This window comes from Netta rufina (genome assembly GCF_964035555.1).
Source record: "Netta rufina genome assembly, chromosome: 3".
Taxonomy (NCBI): Eukaryota; Metazoa; Chordata; class Aves; order Anseriformes; family Anatidae; genus Netta; species Netta rufina.
The window spans coordinates 58,313,848-58,334,070 of NC_140125.1; the positions used below are offsets into that span (position 1 = coordinate 58,313,848).

Here is a 20,223-nt window from a genome sequence, read left to right on the forward strand (position 1 = left end):
TATATATGGACTTTCCACAAGTTTTCAGCAAAACCATTCATAAGTCTTAAAAAAACTAAAAACACTCAAAAAATCACCAAAAAATGAAGGCCCTTTTGGCTAAGTAACTCCTAAAAGTTAAAGAATAAAAGCTTTTGACAATGGAGCAAGTTTACTCATGATGCCCCCTGAGATAACAGCAGGTTTTGCTGTTAAATATGAGGAAAATAGAGAGTTGATGAAGTTTAAAGATGATTCGGGACACTCAGTGGTAAAGATGACAGTAAGAAGCTGGAATGTGATATCACAGTATTGGGCAACAGGGGAATAAGATGATAGATGAATTGTAATGTAAAATACTCAACAGAGGGGAAAAATTATAGACTCAGTAAGTGGGATCAAAATTAGTTTCCAGCAACAAATTCAGAAGTAGCTTGTTTTTTTGTACTCTTTCCCAAGCATCTGCAGATGGCATCCACTGGGCAGCCAAAATACAAAGCTGAATGGACCTTAAGTCTGAACCCATCTGGCATTTTGTTGTGATTAAGAATTTTGAATGAAAAATGGAGAAGAGCTGCAGACTTCACGAGCATGCCTTAAATGTTTTCTGTTCTCCTACACTCTCTATGATGACCAATTTTATCTAAATATGTTTGAACCATTAATATTGTAATATTGACAGAATTTACTTACACAATATACAGATTGTGTTATTCTCACCATGCAATCAAAAAAGCAGAGGACAGTAGCATGATGTTGCAAAGGTAATAGGACTCATGAATAAAAGTATATGTAAATACTGAAATGTTTCTTTTAAAGGAAAGATATTAAATGAGCATACTTTAATTCTGTTTGCTAACAGAGTTGGTTCTTACCGAACATCAGGAAGCACTTTACTGTGCAGTAGGCTGAGCACTGGCAGAAGTCGCCCAGGGAGGCTGGGGAGTCTCTCACCTTGGAGACCTTCAAAAGCCATCTGGATATGGGGACAGGGTCCTGGCTCAGCACTGTCCTCAAGAGATGGAGTACCTCTCCCTTTCCTTCTGATGTTGCCCATGTACAGTGTAGGGATAAAAAGAGATGAAAAGGTGGTATCATAGAGAATATTATTTTTTTTCCCTAAAATTCCCCCCCCCCCTTTTTTTTTTTGATTGTTTACTGTGCTCTGCCCTCTTGGCCAGGCAAAGCCATCAACTGAGGGTCATATTTTTTTCCTGTTTCTTAATTTTCATTGCTCCTTCTTGCTCTTCCCCTAGACTCTGTAATCAGTTCTACACTGGAATGTGCTGCACATGTTTGAAAGACATTATCTTATGTAAATCATAACCTCAAGGTTTGAAAGTGTTTTGTGATCCTTGTGTGGCAGTGTGTGTAGCCTGGTCTATTGCTGAAACAGAATCTCTGGAAAGGGAAGAATAATAAATCAGAAAATTGTTTCTGTCTGGCAAAGTAGAAAAAAAAACACTATGGAAAGAATTCCCCTTCATAAGCTGTAGATTGCACTTGTAGTTTATTGAGCCCAGAACAAAGATTTGATATCTATTTCCTTTCTATTACGGCTCATGAACTCACAACTGGAATTTGCTTCTTTTAAAAGGAAAAAAGAAGAGAAAGAAAAAAAAAAAAAAAAAAAGATATAGTGAGCCAGACCATAAAACAGCATTGGACTCTTAAAAATTACATTACAATTGGAATTTTTAAACCTATGTAGAAATTACTCTTGTATTGTATTACTGTAATAAGTGAAATAGGATATTTTCAGCACAAAATTTAAACAAAAATAAACACCAGTAGTATGGTGTAGGAAATTACAAATTGAAGCACTCAGTTTTAAAGGGATTAAGGGTAATGTAAAATTGGCCGTTCACTTAATACTGCTCTGCTGCTTTGGCAACTATGCACCAAGAGACAGTTAAACAATTACATTATTTCTGGCTATGGAATACTACCAAAAAAATCATGTTTCAGAATAAATAAGCAAAAAATAAAATAATTTATGGACTAACAGGCCCATACAAATGGACACCAAATGTACTGCAGCTTTCCCAGGACAGTGTCCAGTGTTGTTTTTCCCCCACCCTGCCCTTCCAAGTGACCCACAGAAGTGAGAAGAGTGACATATCCAAAACCAAGGTAGGTTTTGCAGAGAGGAGGAAATTGAAGTGAATGAGAATGAGAAAATATATGGTAAAAACTGTGATTATTAACTGTGATTAAAACTGTGATTCATCATAGATTATAATCCCACTGATGTGACTAAGTCAGATCTGAGGTTTGTTTTCTAGTCTGCATTGCTTTTAAAATGTAAAGTATTCATTTCCTATCCTCATTTTTCTAGATAAGTGATTGAGACGTAAGTACATCTAATTGTTCAAAGAAACAGAACACAAGTATGAGAGAACCTAATAGCGTTATTATTTATTTATTTTTTTTCCCAGTCTATTTTGAGAATTTGATGGGGGTTTGATATGATATCAATGTGTTTTTGTGTATCTTTCAAGTAAGTACCAAAAGAAAGTGAAAATTACCTAAAGTTAGAAAGATTTAACATAAAAATTAGAAAGTTTGATGGTAGCAGATGTAGTGAATGTAGTACATAATTACATCTCACTTGTTTTCAGAAATTGATTGATTGCATCTTGTAAAAAGATGTCCAGATTTTTTTAAATCTAGAATTTAGAAATACCTCTCTCCAAAATCTCTCAACAAAATAGTTGAAACCTATTTCATCTGAATGAGTAGAAAGAAAGGTCTTGAAATACAGGGCCACACTGAAATTAATTACAGATTTCTTATTCATTTCAAAAGGACTTTTTTGATGAATTTAGAATTTGTAGAGTATTCTGGCCTGATCACACTAGAGAATTAATTCTGTCCACCAGCCAGATACAAAGCAGCACAAAGTCTATCAAAATCTTCTCTTACTTTTATGGCTTACCTTTAATGGTGATCTGCTGATGCCACTGAGCTATGGTTTTACTGCTGGCTCAGCCTATAGGGAATGCCTGCTTGTTAGAGCCTTTTTTTTTTTTTTTTTTTTTTTTTTCCCCTGGGTTCTAGAAGCAGAAGAGGCAATTATTTTCTCATAATTTTCAGAGTGCAAACCTGAGAGAGAGTGAGCTCAAAGGCTAAAGGCAATGAAGAACTCAGGAGAGAGGTGGGGAGCGTGACAGCATTGTGCTGAACACCTGTGTGACCATGCCATGGCTTTGTATGTTCTTGTGGTCACTACTGAGGGAGATAAAATATAAGACTTGACCTTTCTACTTGGTATGCTAAAAGCACCAGAAACCACATAAATGTAAAGAAATTCTTGCTGATGTGACATATAGCGCATGTAGTATGTGAACGTCACAAAGATCTAAATCTTCTTCTCTGCCCAGTATTCTTAAAGAACATCAAAAAACACCAAAACTGGCACTGGGGTCTTTCTATTCACAGCCAGGTGCACCAAAGCAGAAGGACTTTGCAGCTAAAACTGATCAGGCATTTCTGTTGCAGGTGTTCTTCATTCACACTATCCAAATGTCATTGTTTGAGGATATTTTATTTTTTATTGAGAAGGTTGCAATTTTGCAAAGCCCAAGAGTTATTCAAGAGCAGATAGAAGCCAGGGGATTGACTTGCTCCCCCAGAACCAAAGAGAAGTGCCTTAAAGAATGTTCTGCAATTCAAAGTGTATTTGGGGGGTGGAAAGTTTGAAGAGTGTCTTGGTACTGTGCTACCATGGCAGCCAGGTGATCCCACCAGCACCTTGGCCCTATGGGGAAACTGGATGCAGGCAGATGTTTTGCAGGAGTGATGGGAGTTAAAATCTGCATGTGCAATGTGTAACTTAGTTATTTGGTAGAAAGTATGTGAAATAAAGTCCATGCATGCATGGAGACATCTGAGACCATGCAAACTAGATAAACTCATTCATGAAGCTGCCTGAGGAGGTGGTATAAGGTAGAGACAGCTCTCAGATTGACTAGCAACCTTACTTGCCCACTCAAAAGACAGTGAAAGTATTTTCAGTTCAGTCATACACTGTGACCTCAATGTCCTATATTGTTCTCAGTTATCGGACTGCTGCACTGGATGAGTTAAGAAGGGAGTTATACTGGTGACTTGAGTTATTAGATCTTCTGCTGGGTATTCTTATTTCAGGGGATTTTCCCTGTATTAAGCAGGAAATATCCTATAAATTACGTGGAATGGGAAAAATAAGTGTCCTCAGGTCTTCCTGCAGCCAGGTAGCACTGTTCAGGCATAGAATGGAATGCACTAAAACACAGGCTTGAAACCAATGTGGGGCTGAAATATGATTTCTGAAAAAAAATAAAATTTGATTTTGACCACTATTTCCAGTATTGTTTTTCTCATTGAAAACATAAATGCATAAAACCCAAAACATTTGGCAGTCTGCAGGTTTTTTTTTTTTTCATATTTATTGTTTTTAGTTTTTAAATGGAAAAAGATGCCAAAGAATTAATGATATATATCTGTAAACATTTCACATTTCAATATATGTAGCCTTTCCAACACTTTCTTTTGTATCCAAATTCCTTTGTTCATGACCCTGTGGTTCTTAAGTGTCACTGGTGAATCTCAATGACATTTGCTTTTCTAGTGCTTTCTTTCTACTGTGCTTTTTAATGAAGTGGTCCATACAGAAGTTGAATTTGGCTACCATGCAGCCATGGTGTATAAAGCCAAATGTACAGCAGCACTTTCCACAGGAAGGAAACAGCTCAAAGAAAGATAAAACCTCTGCTTTTTTATTTCTGGTGCTGCTATGATTACAGGACAACAAAGAGCACCAACACAGCTAGAGTTACAAACAGCAGTATGGTTGGTGGTAAAGGTATCCATGTGGCTTATCACAACTTGCTCCATGGTTGCTTAGAACTGTTTATTCCTCTAGATTTCTAGACAGGATTTTCTGTAATTGCTCAGCACTGTGGTCCCAATTTAGCTTGTTTTTAATCACCCACCCATCCCTGAGTGCCCCCCACTTGTTTGAGCCCCCAGGGCTGCACAGTGGGATTGTGTCACTGTGGATCACATTGATCTGTGACTTCCCACACGTGGTTGTGTGCCCACGGCTGCACCTGCCACCTTGCCACCTGCTAAGAATAGCACCCTGTTATCAAGATTCATCTCTAAATTACAGATGAAGGAATACAGATAGCAAAAATCAAAACAAAACAAAACCAAAAATAAACAACAACAACAACAAAAAAAAAACTGCTGAGGGTCACAGAGTAACCATGAGGCTCTTACACTGCTGGCTGGGTGCTTTGAAAGCACTATCTTCTTTCTTCCCATGTGCCTGCCTCTGAGCTTTGGTGTGCTCCAAGTGCTGGACTACCCACCAGAGTAATCACCAGGAGTTTGAGGACAAGCTTACATTAAGGAACTTGCAGAAATTGAGCTTTGAAAGTTTAATGTCAGGAGGGAGTTCTGTTTTCAACAGCATAGTGACTGCAAGATGAAAAGGGCCAGGAATGAGAAAGAAAGGTGAGATGGAGTCTGGCTCTGTAGTACAGCTTCCTGGTGGGGGAAATGCTTCTCATCCTGTGGAAAGACTCCCACTGAGTGGAGTGTTTTGGTTTCACAGGACTAGGGATCTGTTAGTGCTCCGTTGCCCTATCAGTGCTTTGGTGCCTATCTCTCATGATGGGCTCCTCTTGGTCTTGGCACGGAATGCAGGAACGCTCCCAGATCCTCAGGAAGGACACACAGCATCCACATATTGGGCTGAGGGTTCAACTCCATTCTCACCCCTTGCTTTTTGGAAAAAGAGCAGCTCAGATGGGTGCTTCAGCAGGTCCCTTCCTCAAGGGTCAGGCCAGATGCAAAGCTCTGTGCTGAGCTGGAAATAAACATTCTCTCACCAGAACCACACTCAAGCCAGGATGTCTTGTTATAAGTCTGGTGCTCTTCTAGCAGAGTGACCCAGAGGTCCATTCACCTGGTGCATAATGATCCAGGAGTCACCCATCACGCATCTGAGGGACAGTCTCATGGGCCAGACTTGGGGTGGCTTTTACTCCAGAGCTTCATGACTGCAGAAGACTGGTGACACAATTTGGGTCTACCCTTTGTCTTAATTTTTAGCTTTGACTCATTCCTGAGTCTGAACTATAAATTTACTTTTAGTTTAAACTTTCTGACACTTTCTTGCAATTGATAGATTTATCAGGACAAGTGGAGACAGTAAATTTATGTTTCAGTAAGTGTGTTTGCAAATATTTTTCTGTCCTCCCAGACAGGGAAGTGTGAGATGGGCTGTTGATTCACTCCGATGCAGTGACTGACCAGCTGGGACTCCCTTTTACTTACTCAGGATTTTGAAATCTCTTTCTATCTAAAAGTCCATAAGCCTGTAAGCAGCATTCCTTCTACTGAAAAAATACCAAAAATCCACTGTGATAGAGAATTCCTTTTCTTTATTTTCTTTTTTTCATTTCTTTCTTTTTTTTTTTTTTTTTTTTTTTTTTTTTCATGTCACAGTTTATGCTACTAAAAAATACAGATATTTTAAACACTAAGCATTATCCAATGGTCTTGTAAGTTGATGTTACTACTTCTTTTTAAGAAAATCATTTTGTTTACATATAGAAATCATTGAGCTATAAAGGCTATGAATAGAATTGCCTCATTCAACCTCTCTGAAATAATTTATTCTTAAAACCAAAATCCTCACAAAGACAAGCAGCAGTTTATCATTTTTATATGGCTGGTTACGCCCTGCTTCATAGGCAAAACAAAAAGCCATTAGTAACACATCACACTCAATAAATCAGTGCATTCAGGTGCAGACACATAATTCTGTTCTGACAATTCAGCATCCCTTGGCTGAGCAGGGACACAGCTAGCTCAACTCTGAACTTGTGACAAGTGTAAGGTAAAACATGTCAGAGTGAAAAAGAAGTGGAAGAAGAAAGTTCACCTTGGCAGTCCTGATGACTCAGGAAGATTGGGCTAACTTTCTGAATGGCAATAGCTTGTTTATTATTATTATTATTATTATTATTATTATTATTATTATTATTATTATTATTATTATTATTATTAATTATTATTATTATTATTATTTTTTATTATTTTTTTTTTAGTCCATGATTTATAGAAAGGGCAAGCTGAGTGTTGGAGAAAAGGTGCCAAGCTCCGTGGATGTGAGAGGCCAGCCAAAGAGATCGCATATGGCCAAGTATCAGCCCTGTGGCTTTAAACTTCTGCTACCTCAACAGAGAGAATATGACACATCATAACTACCTGAATTTAAAAGCCATTCCTGTACAGCTAAGTGACAACCTGATAAAATAGAAAGGCAAAAAACCCATAGGGGTTATCTTGTGCATTTTTGCTTCAATATGTGAACAAAACCTGGAGAATGACTGCTGCACTGAAAGGACATCCATGTTAGAAAACAGTGATACTGGGAGATTATTCAGGCTTAATCTGGGGAGAGAAAGAAAGAGGGCTGCATTCAGCCTGAGTGAGGCTGATGCTCCTCATCCTCCTTCCAAACAGTGTGGTTTAATAAATAAATCACAAGTGTGTGGCAAAAGAGCTAAAGCAGACTAGTCATTTTAGCTGATATAAAGAAAATTATTTCTGAAAGAGTTGCCCAAACTGGAGAAAAGAAATTGTGCAAGACAAACCAAACCTTTGTTTCCTGAACTCAGGCACTTAGTCATCAGTAATTATTTAGATTGGGTAAATGAGCCAAAACACTTCATAAAGCAATATTTTTTATTTTATTTTATTTTATTTTATTTTATTTTATTTTATTTTATTTTATTTTATTTTATTTTATTTTATTTTATTTTATTTTGTTCCTCAGCTATTGCATCTGCTGTTTTTCCACAACCACCTCAATATTAAAATGCTTCTGTTGGCGTTGTGCCAGCCATGGGAGAAACAAGCTGGCTGAACGTAGCCATATGCCAATCACAATCATAGGACTGCTCTACACACACCAAAATGTCTCCTTTACGGGAATAAGTCACCGCAGCTCCTATCATCAGGCAGCCAAAACTTTGTGATTTGTATGCACCAAGACAATTTAAGTTTTGTGCACATGGAAACTCTGTTAGGCAGAGATTGAGATCTAAGGAGGAAGAACTGTCTGCCAAAGGCAGAACTTTTTTCCTGTGGTATGAAAAATAACAAAAACTGAGCCATTTAATTCAATGCCTAAATGTGGAACTGAGTTGATCTGTTTAATTGCAAATATCCTGGAAAACTATCTGTTAGTTTCAGCATCCTGGATGTCAGGACAATATTAGCTAGTGCTTTGCTTTTACACTGGATTGTCTGTGCAGTTTGAAAAAAGAAAAGAAACACACGGCTTGTTTTTCAGACCTGTCTGGGATGTATGTATGTGTGTTGGGATATTCCTTATTCACATGTGGTACCAATACTCATTGTTACTAAAAATCCTTCCTATCCCACTGACTCCTACCTGCTGAAATGGCTGCTCAAACTGGGAGCACCACAGAAACCTCTGTGACTGCACTCCCAAGTCACCAGAGCTAATCCTAATCATCCCTGGCAAATGTCAACACTCTGAGTCAAACTTCTTCACATTAACTTTGTCCCTGAAGCTTCTTTCTCATCTTCTTTTTTCAGCCTCACTGAAAGAAAGCACTGAAATGTCTTTTGCAGCATCCTCAGTAATGGATGGATTTCCTTGATGTGGGAGATAAAGGGCCTGTCACTTTTTGCTGGCAGATTCAGTAAAGGAGCAGGCCAGCATGCTCACAGTAGCAGCTCACACAACTGCATGAACTTAGAACAAAAGCTAAGGAGCAAAACAAATACATGAACCTCCAGCACAGTTTTGACCTAGTACTTAAAGGTGCCGGTCACAAGCCCTGGTGTCCAGCATACACAGCCCTGACGAGACTACTAGAGATGGTAACACTCTTAAAAGTGTGTTAATATGAGTAGAATAATAGTGAAAAATGAAAATGGAACCAGAAGTGTTCTCAGGAAGTCATTTAATTCTCTTCCCCACTTTTAGGCAAACTTAACAATATCAAAATCAGCCCTGCAATATGCATGTCTAACACAGATGCTTGCAGTCCACCAGGACTGAAAGGTGATGGTGGCAATGGCACCTGTGACTGACTCCTCCAGACCTAGGAGGGGCTTTATACCCCATCTCTGCATTAAATCAACAGCAGAGGCTTAGATAAGTTAAATGGGGGCTGTTGCCTCTGTGAGGGGAGGCTGGTGGCTGGGGTGATCAGTAGTGGCATGCAAGATGCTGAGTGTAGGGTTCTGGCTTGGGAGAGTGAAGCTATGCTGTGGATAAGGCAGTTGTGGACAAAGGGCTAGCAGCTGAGAGATTAGGAAGGAGAAGAAGATAAGCTGTGGAGATAGGGCACTGATATTAATTTGTTGTAGGAACACCTTCCTCCTCATGCTGTTTAGTGTGTTAGTAAAAATAGTTACATGAAATTAAAGAGGATCACAGAGCAGGAGACTGTGTTACCTGATACTGCTGTCTGAGCTGCTGATGGCATCCACATGTGTGGGTTTAGAAAGCCCATGTTCAGCCTGTTCTGAGACCCTTCCAGTGATGGAGGGTCCCCTCTGTCCTGGAAGTCCTCTGGTCCTTTACTAGGACCTTTTTGTTCTCTTGTCAATGCCCAGCCTGATCGTAATCAGAGGATCTCTTTGCTTGAATGTAGATAACATTATATACATTACTTGGTAGGATAAAATAGTCACAGGATTGCTTATTTGCTGAACCATAGTACATCAGTCTGAGTGAAAACAAAAAGCTAAGTGAGAAAGACCCATAGGAGGCATTAAAAATAAACAAGAATAAAAGAATGGGATGAGTTAAAGTTATCCGTTACCCAGCAACAGTATCCAACAGTCATACTCACAGGGACAGGTTCTTTTGCCTGTGTTAATCTTTTTTGAGTTGATCTTTTCTGCAAAGAAGTATGTATTCAGATATTCTCTCCCTTCTGCTCAGCCACCTCAGAAGCACCACAACAAAGACTCATTTCACCATGCCTTTATCTGAGGCTGGTTGGTGCAAAAACCCTGAGGTACATGGTATGGGGCTTTCACAGACTCACCTTTTATTTGAAAATGCAGTGAAGTTCCTCCAGAAGGTAGTCCTTAGAGTCACCTACTGGGAACTGGCAGCCTTGACCCCAGCCCCTCTTTAGTGTAATGTAGCTAAAATTAGTGTAAGTTCCTCTTCTTCATCAAGAGCTGCCACCTAACCAGAGCAGGGTGCGGGGTCTGGTTTGGATCACTATTTTGAGGTCTAGCCTGCCTAAATCCTATTTTAGTTCTGGCTCCATACATCCCATCAGCTTGCAAGAGGTGTTGGCCTGACTGCTTCAATTCTTGCCTCACATTTACCACCATCTCTAGGTTGCACCAACAGCGAAGAAGCAATACATGGGTCAAAGTCCAGCTAGGCTGCTGGAGCTGCATCACCCCTGAGCTGCCCTCCCTGGAGAGCGCAACCTGTGTCCATCCTATACTAAGTTGCTACAAATTTGCACAAAAGTCCCTTGAGAGCTCCTTTAGTTGGTGACTCTGAATGTATGCAACACAGATAAAACATGTTTTGGAGCAGTGATGGTGTCATAACATCCATCATACTAGTCTTATGGCCCTTTCTTTACAAGTCTTGGTTGTTCCTGGATCTCCAATGCCACCATTCCTTCTTCCAGCAATCAAGGCTGCCATCCCTATGGTGTTTCTCTGAAAATTAGGAGAGGCTATAACTGGGCATGTACTTGTCCTGCTGTACCTCCCTGAGACCAGCCCCCTTCTCTTATCTGGGTGGCAGAGAAGAGCTGGTGCATGTGTGGGGAGAGGGATGTGCCAGACCAGAGAGTCTCTTGGGACAAGCATGGATGGGGTGATTCAAACTGTTTCATATTTTTTCCCTTGAAGTTCTTGCCAGAATTGCTGATGAGACATTTTAATTTCAACATGGTGTCATTTGCCAGTGAAGCAGCTTTCTGGTCAATCCTGCCCTAGGAGAGAGCAGTTCTGGGGGCAGCAATATAGCTGCACTCACTTGAGCTGAGCTGCTCACATGTGACACAGGGAAAAAGTACGTGGAGCAGAGGGACCAGCTGGGTGCAGCTCTGTCCTGATGTTGTTGAGGGGAAAATGTGGGAGGGAGGTATGGGTATGTATGCCACCATCAACAGAGCTCTGCTGTTTTTTTTTCCTCCCTAGACAATTATACATACAGTGAATTTCTGAGTCACAGGATGCCAGCCCAGCAGATCAAATCACTTGCCCAGTGCTGGAACAAGCTAACGTGCAAGTCTGAAATGGAGAGCTGACTGTTTGCTCAGCTGACAGCAGTGCAATATTTGCTAATTCCATTACATCTTCTCAGAGCAAAAAAGGAGAAAATGTAGCAACCAGCAAGAGAAAATACAGAGACATTCTGTATGATTCTTTCCAGTAAATATGCCCAAATGCAGGCAGACAGCTTTCTCCCCTCACTTCCCCGAGTTGCAGAGTGTTTGCTCTATCCGCTGATGTAACAGATTACTAAATAATAGACAAACCTGATATGAACTCTCCTACTTATCTCTGTGCTGGTGCTTACATATGGAAGAATCTTGTTGCATTTTTCACTTGATTTTAACAGCTTTATGTCTACTAATATGCTACTGCCCTCTGCTGGAAAATCACAAGCAATTGTGCCAGGCAAGTGGAAAGGAAAACGACTGGAATTTTGAAAATGTTACAACATTGCCTAAATGTTATATTACATTGCAGCTGAAATACAGAGGACAAAAAGACACAACAAGGACAACAAGAGCCCTCTGCCCACAGTGCAGAGCATGATTCACTGCCCTGCCATTGCCCTCTTCTTCCCCTGTTTCTGTGGGCTCCTAAAAGGGAAAAGACCTGGCAGTGGAAGGAAATATCTGAACAGAGTTATCAGCACTCGCTCTTTTTCCTACACTTCACATACGGAACACAGTTGGGATTTTTCAGAACGATTTTCTGTCTAAAACTATGTTTTTTGAGAACTCTTACTAGCATAGACTGGGTGCAAAGTGCCCAGACTTATAGAGCAGCCTGAGTCCTTGGCTGGCTGCTCTGTGCTGAAGATTTGAGCTGGCATTTATTTTGTAGGGTAGGTCATCCATCTCTCCTCATGAAAACCATATCATTAAAAGTGCCATTAGGTGGTGCTGGTTATACAGCCCATATGGACAGCACCACAAAGCGAATCTCTTGATTACCAAATCTGAGATTAATGGCAGCAGTGCATTTGAGCAAGCAGATGTATCTGAGGAAGAGCTACCTTTCCAGAAAAAAGCCTCAGAGAGATTTATTTAATTATTTCTGATATGGTGCTTGAAGCTTGTCAGGATGATTTCTCATCATGGGTGGCATAAGTATCTTCCTGAACTTCAGAGATATTATTGTTGGGTCACCCTCCAAACATGGAAATACTGGAGCTGCTACCTTGAAGAACCATGGTAGATCTTCAGGTTAAATCTGGGGAGTAAAAAAAATATTAGTTTTCATTGATAGGTGCACATATAGCCATTGTAGTATGTTCTGCCTACTCCAGTGGCCTGCCTCCATCACTGGTCAGGCTGCATATCCTAGAGAATGGACAAGAAATCACATGGAAAGTGTAAGAAGATGTAGAGCAGGCCTTGACAACATCTCTTCCCTTTCCCTTTCCCTTTCCCTTTCCCTTTCCCTTTCCCTTTCCCTTTCCCTTTCCCTTTCCCTTTCCCTTTCCCTTTCCCTTTCCCTTTCCCTTTCCCTTTCCCTTTCCCTTTCCCTTTCCCTTTCCCTTTCCCAGCACTGCAGGAAATAATTGTCCTGAGGATGGGAGTGTGAAGATGAAGCCAGGAACACTCCAAATTACATGGATCAAGTAGCCAAAGACCAACTAAAAGGAGGACAAAGGGGAAAGTTTCCTTAGCATAGCAGTATCTGTAGCACTGGGAATGAAATGGCTGTTCCACAGACTGGTTTGCCTGACCTTAACTTCTAAGCCTTTTGCCTGATTTGCTGAGCCATATTGGTTAGATATCTCTATATATACTAAACATATAAAAAATCTTTGAAACCACTCCAAGAATGACAGACTGATGCCCTGTAACTTGGTAGATATCCTTGTAGTTACATAGATGTGTCTGATTATAGATCAGCCTTTCAAAAAGAACAAAACGAAGTGGCATTTTATGTAACTCAATGGGTTACATTAGGAAGCTGTTAATGGTAGAGGATTAAAATAAAATTGTTCTTGATATTTAAAAAGTGATGAAATGAGGAGAAAAAGAAATCCACCCCCAAATGCTGCAAATCACTCCTTACAGGTTTGGCATCTGCCAAGATCCCACTTGAAAAAGCCTGGGCTCAGAGGGTCCTCCTACACCGTTCAAGGTACAAAGCCCAAGAGCAGTGTTCACCGTCCACACACACGAGGACATATTGCCCACAGGCATGACCAGCATCCTCATTGACATTATGTGTTTTGTTTTCATTGCTTTCTATAAATATTACTGCCCAATCTTCATATACTATGCATTTTCTTAGATGAGCCTTAAGAACAGGGGAGCAGATCTGACACATTTCAGCAGGTTTCCATGTTCTTCAAGGGTAAACATTCAAAAGTAGGCCATTAGTGTGTTACATTTAATGTTTATATATTGGTGTGAATATTTAATTGATTGGCTGACTACAATATTATAACAGTGATCAGTCAAAGTATGATTACAAGTTAAATCAGTTATTGATAATGAAGGACTAAATTCAGCTGGAAAGAAACATATAAATAGAAATAACTCCTGAGTTTTCAATTATTCATTTGTATTACTTCTAAAATATTAACCCAGCATATTGTCTGTTGCCTTGATTTTCCTTTCTTGCTATGACATAACTTTCACCATAAATAAATTAACTTGCATAACTTTCTGATCATTCACTGGCTCTCGCATCAATTTAATCACAAAAAGGAAAAGTATATTCTGCAAAATGAATTCCTCTGATAAAATGAAGTTAGTCTTGCACATTTATTTCCAACATTTTGGCTAGGCATGTACCTGCCTCACATACTTAATAAACAGAAGATTATTTTCCAGAATTCCACAGAGTAATTTTTGCCATTAAACACTAAAAAAGAAAAAGAAAAAACAACGATTCACTATTAAAAGACTTTAATTGTTTGGAACACTAACATCAAGAAAGTTTACTTGAAAATGTTTCTTTCCATTTTAGTCCCTCTTCAAAACAGTTACACTATATTCCACTGACTAGTATTACAAATTAAGTTGACATGTTTCCTCATACAGAACTACAGTAAATTGTTTCACAAGGTGTTTGGAAAAAGAAAAAAAAAGAATTCCCTCTTCTTTTATGATGAAACAGAAGCTTACCTTTAAAGTAACAAGAACAATCATTATAGAGCTAAATATATTTGACATATTTAACCTCATAAATAAATAAGTATATACAAGAGAGGTTACAGCATGTCAACTACAAAGTAGAAGCTTTACATTGTAGAACTGAGAGTATTCAAGAGCATTTAACTGACACAGACAGTTTAAGATTACTACATGGTAGTAAAAAAAAAAAGAGAAAAATCTTAATTCAGCAACAATATAGGTAGCTGTACATTAAACTGACAGGTTACAGCTCTGCTTCAGTCAGGATACTGTGTTTTTATTTATTTACTTATTTATTTATATTTTACTAATCTATTATGTTTTATTATTCCTCATTTTTTCAGGAATGTTTGGTTTTCCTTTTCTTCACTTCTGAACACCTTAATCAGGTAGAAATCTCACAGTAAGCTGCTATGACAACACTATTATCTACAGTAGTTAAGCAAGTGGAATGATATATAAATCCAATAAATGCTTGTACATAATCTCTCCCTACATTATTTCCCTCTGTAAAGATATCAGACAACATTCATCACTATTAATAATTACATTTTAAGTGAAAAAGTTTGACTTTCATTCATACCACCATGTAAGTACTTGCAGTTAGGAGAGTGAGGTTTCATTAAGGTACATGTAAAAACAACAGTGTTTCTGGACAGAATACAGTTAGGAAATACTCCTCCTGTGAGGTGTTTGCAGCCAGGGAATATACTCCATTTGTGCGGTCACAGCATTAAATGATCTCTGCACACAAAAGTGTGTGCAAAGAGCAGAGAGAGGCACAAATCCACATCCCTAATCATTGAGCATCCACCTGCTTGGCAACTGAAAATCTCACAGCATAACTTTCTGATCACCTTCTGAATATAGCTAATTAAATATTTGGCTAAAAGTACTTGGTAAAAAAAAAAAAGAAGTATTTTTCTTTCAAAAAAAAAAATTCCTTTAGGAGACATTCTCCTCTGAACACATTATTTGATAACACCATTGATGTTTTGGCCCATGCTTTCATAGACATGTGTAGTAAAAGTTTTTATAAGAGCTGGCAAGGATCTTCACATACTTTTGGCAGACATGGTCACAAGCTAACATATCACAGATTTATAGAGCTTAAAACAAGTAAGCATTGTATGCTCTTGTCTGTTGTATGTACACACAGAACTCAGTGTAGGGATGCACACAGTATAGCTATGTGAAATTCCTTCATGTTGCCTGAACACTGTTTAAACTATGTGCCTCCAACAACCTCAGTCAAGTCAACCAATGGGGGGCAGAAGAAGGAAACTGATACTGATAATGTTATGTGCCCAGAAAGATGTTATTTATTTATTATTGGTAAATGTAGTTCGGGTTATGCTAACGTTGGAGGTGTCTATACATACACCATATCTGAAATACAGAAACTGATGAATGAATATGTGGGCTTACAAAATATTAATCTTGTATTTGAGTTTTAGCACCACTCATCATTCTTAGATTGTCTGTAGTAGACAGTATTTCCTCTGTAATATTGATTGTGTGCATTATTATAAAAGTATGTGTGGAGAGAGATCTAGGTATATATCTATATATCTATATATAGTTGAATGTCTTTTGTTTGTTTAGCAAAAAATAACATTAAACATGACTGCACACACTGGTGCGGACATTCTAAAACAAGTGTTGCAATGGGAGATGCCTCTTTTCATACATACTGTTCAATAAACTTTGAAACGTAACTTTGTGTAAACTTTGGATTTACCTATGTACTTGTTCTGCACCAGTGCAAATGATACCCAACACTGTATGTTTCCATACATATCAACAGGCTTAAAATTTGCAAAAGTTACTAGCAACCTGCAGGTTCTTCTAAGTCTAGGTAATAAAAATGTTTCTATGTACTTTGTTACAAAATAGCCTAAATTTACAGCACATACAGTTTTGGTAAGCAAGATTTGCACGATTAGGTCTATTCAGTCAAAAATGGTTTTAAAAAACCATTTAACACTGGTGTTAGGGCTTTATTCATTTACAAAAACAAACCACCACCACCACCACCAACAACAAAAACCAGGCAGCACTGGACAGTCAAGAAGCAAGAATCTAACAGGTATTATAGGGAAAATCCATATTCTTCAAAAGAAATAGAACACCAGTAGACTGTTTGGTAAGGCCTTGTCTGTGCTGCATGACGTTTGCTATTTTCTCCAGGAGTCAAGACTTGCTTCTGTCCAGACTATATAATTTAGAGTTATACTTGTGGCTCTTCTTCTGTCTTGAAAAAATATTTACACAGGATTACAATTAGCTGTCCAGGTATCATGTTGGCTGGCATATATTTTAAAAGAGCTCTGTGTATTGGTGGAAAATTGTCTTTTTCTACAACAATAAAAAGGTAGAAAAATTGTTCCACAAATGGACGCTGTTAATGGGATAACATTATAAACTGAGAAAAAATACTAGGCAGGTCACATTGTAAAACATCCAGTATTCTCAATTCCAGACAGATTTTTGGCTTCATTTGGTTCAAAAAATTCAGAAGTCCAGCTAAAACTTTGTGCTATGACTAAATGTGTCAGACATGATGATATTTTTATAGAAGTTGTCAGAGTGAGGATTGCAGTATCCCTTGACCTTGTCGATAACTTGATGGACTGGGATGATGGATGTTTGTTCTCCATCCTCTTGGGCAAATTTTGAAGATGGTTTGTCAATAAAAATATTCTCTAGGAAGAGGAAAAAGCAACAAGATGAAGTTAGGGCTTCTTAAACAAACCCATAGTTTAAGAAGTGTGTCACTCCCACATAGGTATGCCTTCAATTGCCACTACTGCTGAATGAAATTACTGCCCTGAAAGTCAGCAAGCAACTTTTTTTGTTTTGGTTTGGTTTGTTTTGGTTTGGTTTGTTTGGCATTGCTTTGTCTAAATTCTTTTCCAATACCTGGTTTTGTGGGCAGGCCTCTCAGTTCTCTCTCAAAATTACCCCGATGTTGCTTTGCCTAAAGTGCTGCTGACTTCTGTTCTTTAATATATTAATTTAGTATTGATGCTTTGAATCTGACAAAAAACTGTAAAGGAGGTGACCTCCATAACATCTGGTAAATAGCATCACATAATAAAGTAGTGGAAAATGACAGTGAATGGATTTAATCATTTCAGAAGTTATAAGCACAGGAATAGTCATGGAATGTAACATATGACCTGCATTTTAAATCAGATAACCAGAACCCAAGTTGGCCTAAACTTTGCACTTGCATAGCATAATTTTGTCTTTACCATAAGAGAGGAGAGTACAGACTGAACAACTCTGATTGTTGGATAAAAAGATGCAGAAAAAAAAAAAAAAAAAGCATTCTTTTATAATTCATGTGCTGTATGCCAAGGCTGGATTTAAGAGAAAGGAGTAAGGCAATTCCCAGTACATCTGGAAAAGTCTGCTTCAGAGGCTAACAGAATTGCTGTTCAGAGAACAGTCAGTAGGTAGAGCTCATGTAGTGAGCAATGACAAACAGAGAGCCTATATCTTATTTTGTCAAGAACATTGTCTTAATGAGCTTTCTTATCTCTTCCACTGTAGTGAGTACAGCTGGAGTTAACTCTTGACCCAGGCAAGGCTTGGATCATCACAAGCTGATAGTAAGATGGAGGATCCTGTGCAGCAATGTGTCATTTTTGATGGCTTTTTACTACAGCTTAGTAAAATCACCCTCAAAAATTCCTTTGTAAAGGATTGTTTAAAAATAACATATGATTTAAAATATGATCTCATACAAAACTTGTTTCTTGTAGAAATAAATTATTAATAAATAATAATCAGAAAAGTAACCCACCCTTGCAGAAGTCATGATATAAAGCCATAAAAGAGACTTACAATAAAATGTGTTGCATGAAGGAGAAATGGATTGCAGAGAAAGAAATCAAAACATTTTCACTTGTGAAAAAAGAATCAGGCATGTTCAGGCATATCAGAATGATTTTTTCAAAGCACGCAAGAATGTCCATGAATTGCAGCAAATAAATAACTCCATGTCCCACAGCAAAATTCTGGGTTCTGTATGCCTTTCAAATGCATGTATTTACTAGCCAATATTATTACATTTTGAAGTGTTTCTACATATTGAATATCTTATTAAAAAGATGAAAAGTTATTTCTTAGTCTTTAGGGAAAGGTTAGGGAAAATTCCTTGCAAATAAGCACTTTTTTTTTTTTTTTTTTTTTTTTTTTTTTTTTTTTTTTCCCACAAGACATCACTACATTGTTAAGCACTTGCTACATCCTCATGAAATTTGCTTGCATGGGAATTATGTAAATACTTTGAAACCTTTTTTTTTTTTTTTTTTTTAATATGAATGGGCTTCAAATCAAAGTACAGGGTTAAAGTCCTGTCTCACTGAAGTACACAGGAGTTGTATCACCAAATTTTGTGCAGAACTAATCAAAACTTCTAATCCATTGAAATATTATATATGGTATTTAAGTACTATCTACAACAAGTTTGCATAAGTTACACAGACAGCAGTGCAACAAGATGCTGAAGTGGTTTCTTTTGTTCACCACAAGTGTTCTAACAGGTGCTTTCCAAATTCAAATATCTGTTTGCAGCACAGCTTTCAGACACCTATAGTTTGTCATTTACATTCGTTTTGGGTGACTGGGTATGAAAAAACAATGGCTTCTAGTCATTCTAAATTCTATAATGGCCATAGACCAGAAATATTTTAGTTTATAATTCCTCCAATACCTTGTTTAATTATTCTTTTTATTATCATTTTTTTTTCTAGGACTATACTATATTGTTTTTGTTTTTTAACATATGATTTACATACGATTCTTCAGTGCTTAACCACCTTTCCCTGACTACAGTACACAGGCATTAATGTTAGGACATGGTCTGTTTTCTAAAATGGCATTTTCCAAACACTTCATGCCCCATGCAGAGTGCAGACACCCAGAGTTTGAAGCACGCTTACCCTTTGATTCAGCATCAATGACGCAAGATGCAATAGTGAGAAACAAGCAGCGTTTCTGATTAGCAAAGTCCTTTGTGCCAATTAGGACATCATGCAAATGGTATCCCTCCACCCTGTTTGAACCATGCATTTGACAAAAGCAATTCTCACTTTACCTGTAATGCTCCACCACTGATGAGGAAAGGGCCTTAGAAGACATTATCTAACAAACACATGAATGCCTGTGTCAATTCCAGGGAGCACATTGTAACCATATTAAAAAGAACTGCCAAGACATGTAGCTATTATACTCTTTACCTGTAAATTAGCTAAGACATCAAACTCAGAGGTTTAGCTGTATTAAAAATGAGAACAGTGTACCTTTTTTTTTCTATTACTGCAAAACTGTGAGAAGATATGTCAGTATTTAAAAGCCTACCTATAGTAAAAATTCTTTTGGAGTATCACAATAAAATGATTATTTTAAGAGTTCAGAGTAGAATGTAATAAAATTAAACAAATATTGAGAAAGTGAGAAAACTGGTATTCCCTTAATGTCCACTAAACGATCATATTACAAGCCATGATTACATTACCAACTATAATCCCCTTTAGGAAATAATTTTTGCATGAGATTAAGCTCACCACTTTTGAAGAAAGTAAATGAACATGTTCCTAACTGTAAGCTTCTTTTAACTTAATTCTTCTTATCTGGAACTGCTTCCTTGTTTTGCTTCAAAACTGCTTTGCAAAAACTCCAGCATGAAGTTGCTTCAGTCATCAGACTGATTAAAACATCTGAGTCCAATAAAAACATTTAAGCATATTTTTACCTTTAGCCATAATGCCAAAGGCCAGATTGACCTGCCATGAATACCAATGGGAAAGAACTCTGTTGGTAGAACTGT

At 38.0% G+C, this 20,223-nt stretch overlaps 1 protein-coding gene across 1 annotated transcript in view; it reads right to left on the bottom strand.

Annotated features, from left to right (window-relative positions):
• Positions 1-16,910: 16,910 nt before the first annotated feature.
• Positions 16,911-20,223, bottom strand: part of ADGRG6 (adhesion G protein-coupled receptor G6) — a gene marked incomplete at its 3' end in the record, with an annotated part of 101,641 nt that continues 98,328 nt past the window's right edge. Inside the window, exon 24 of the mRNA XM_084283675.1 lies at positions 16,911-17,089. Coding sequence (XP_084139801.1) covers positions 16,911-17,089 — 179 coding nt within the window. The remainder of the gene's footprint in view (positions 17,090-20,223) is intronic.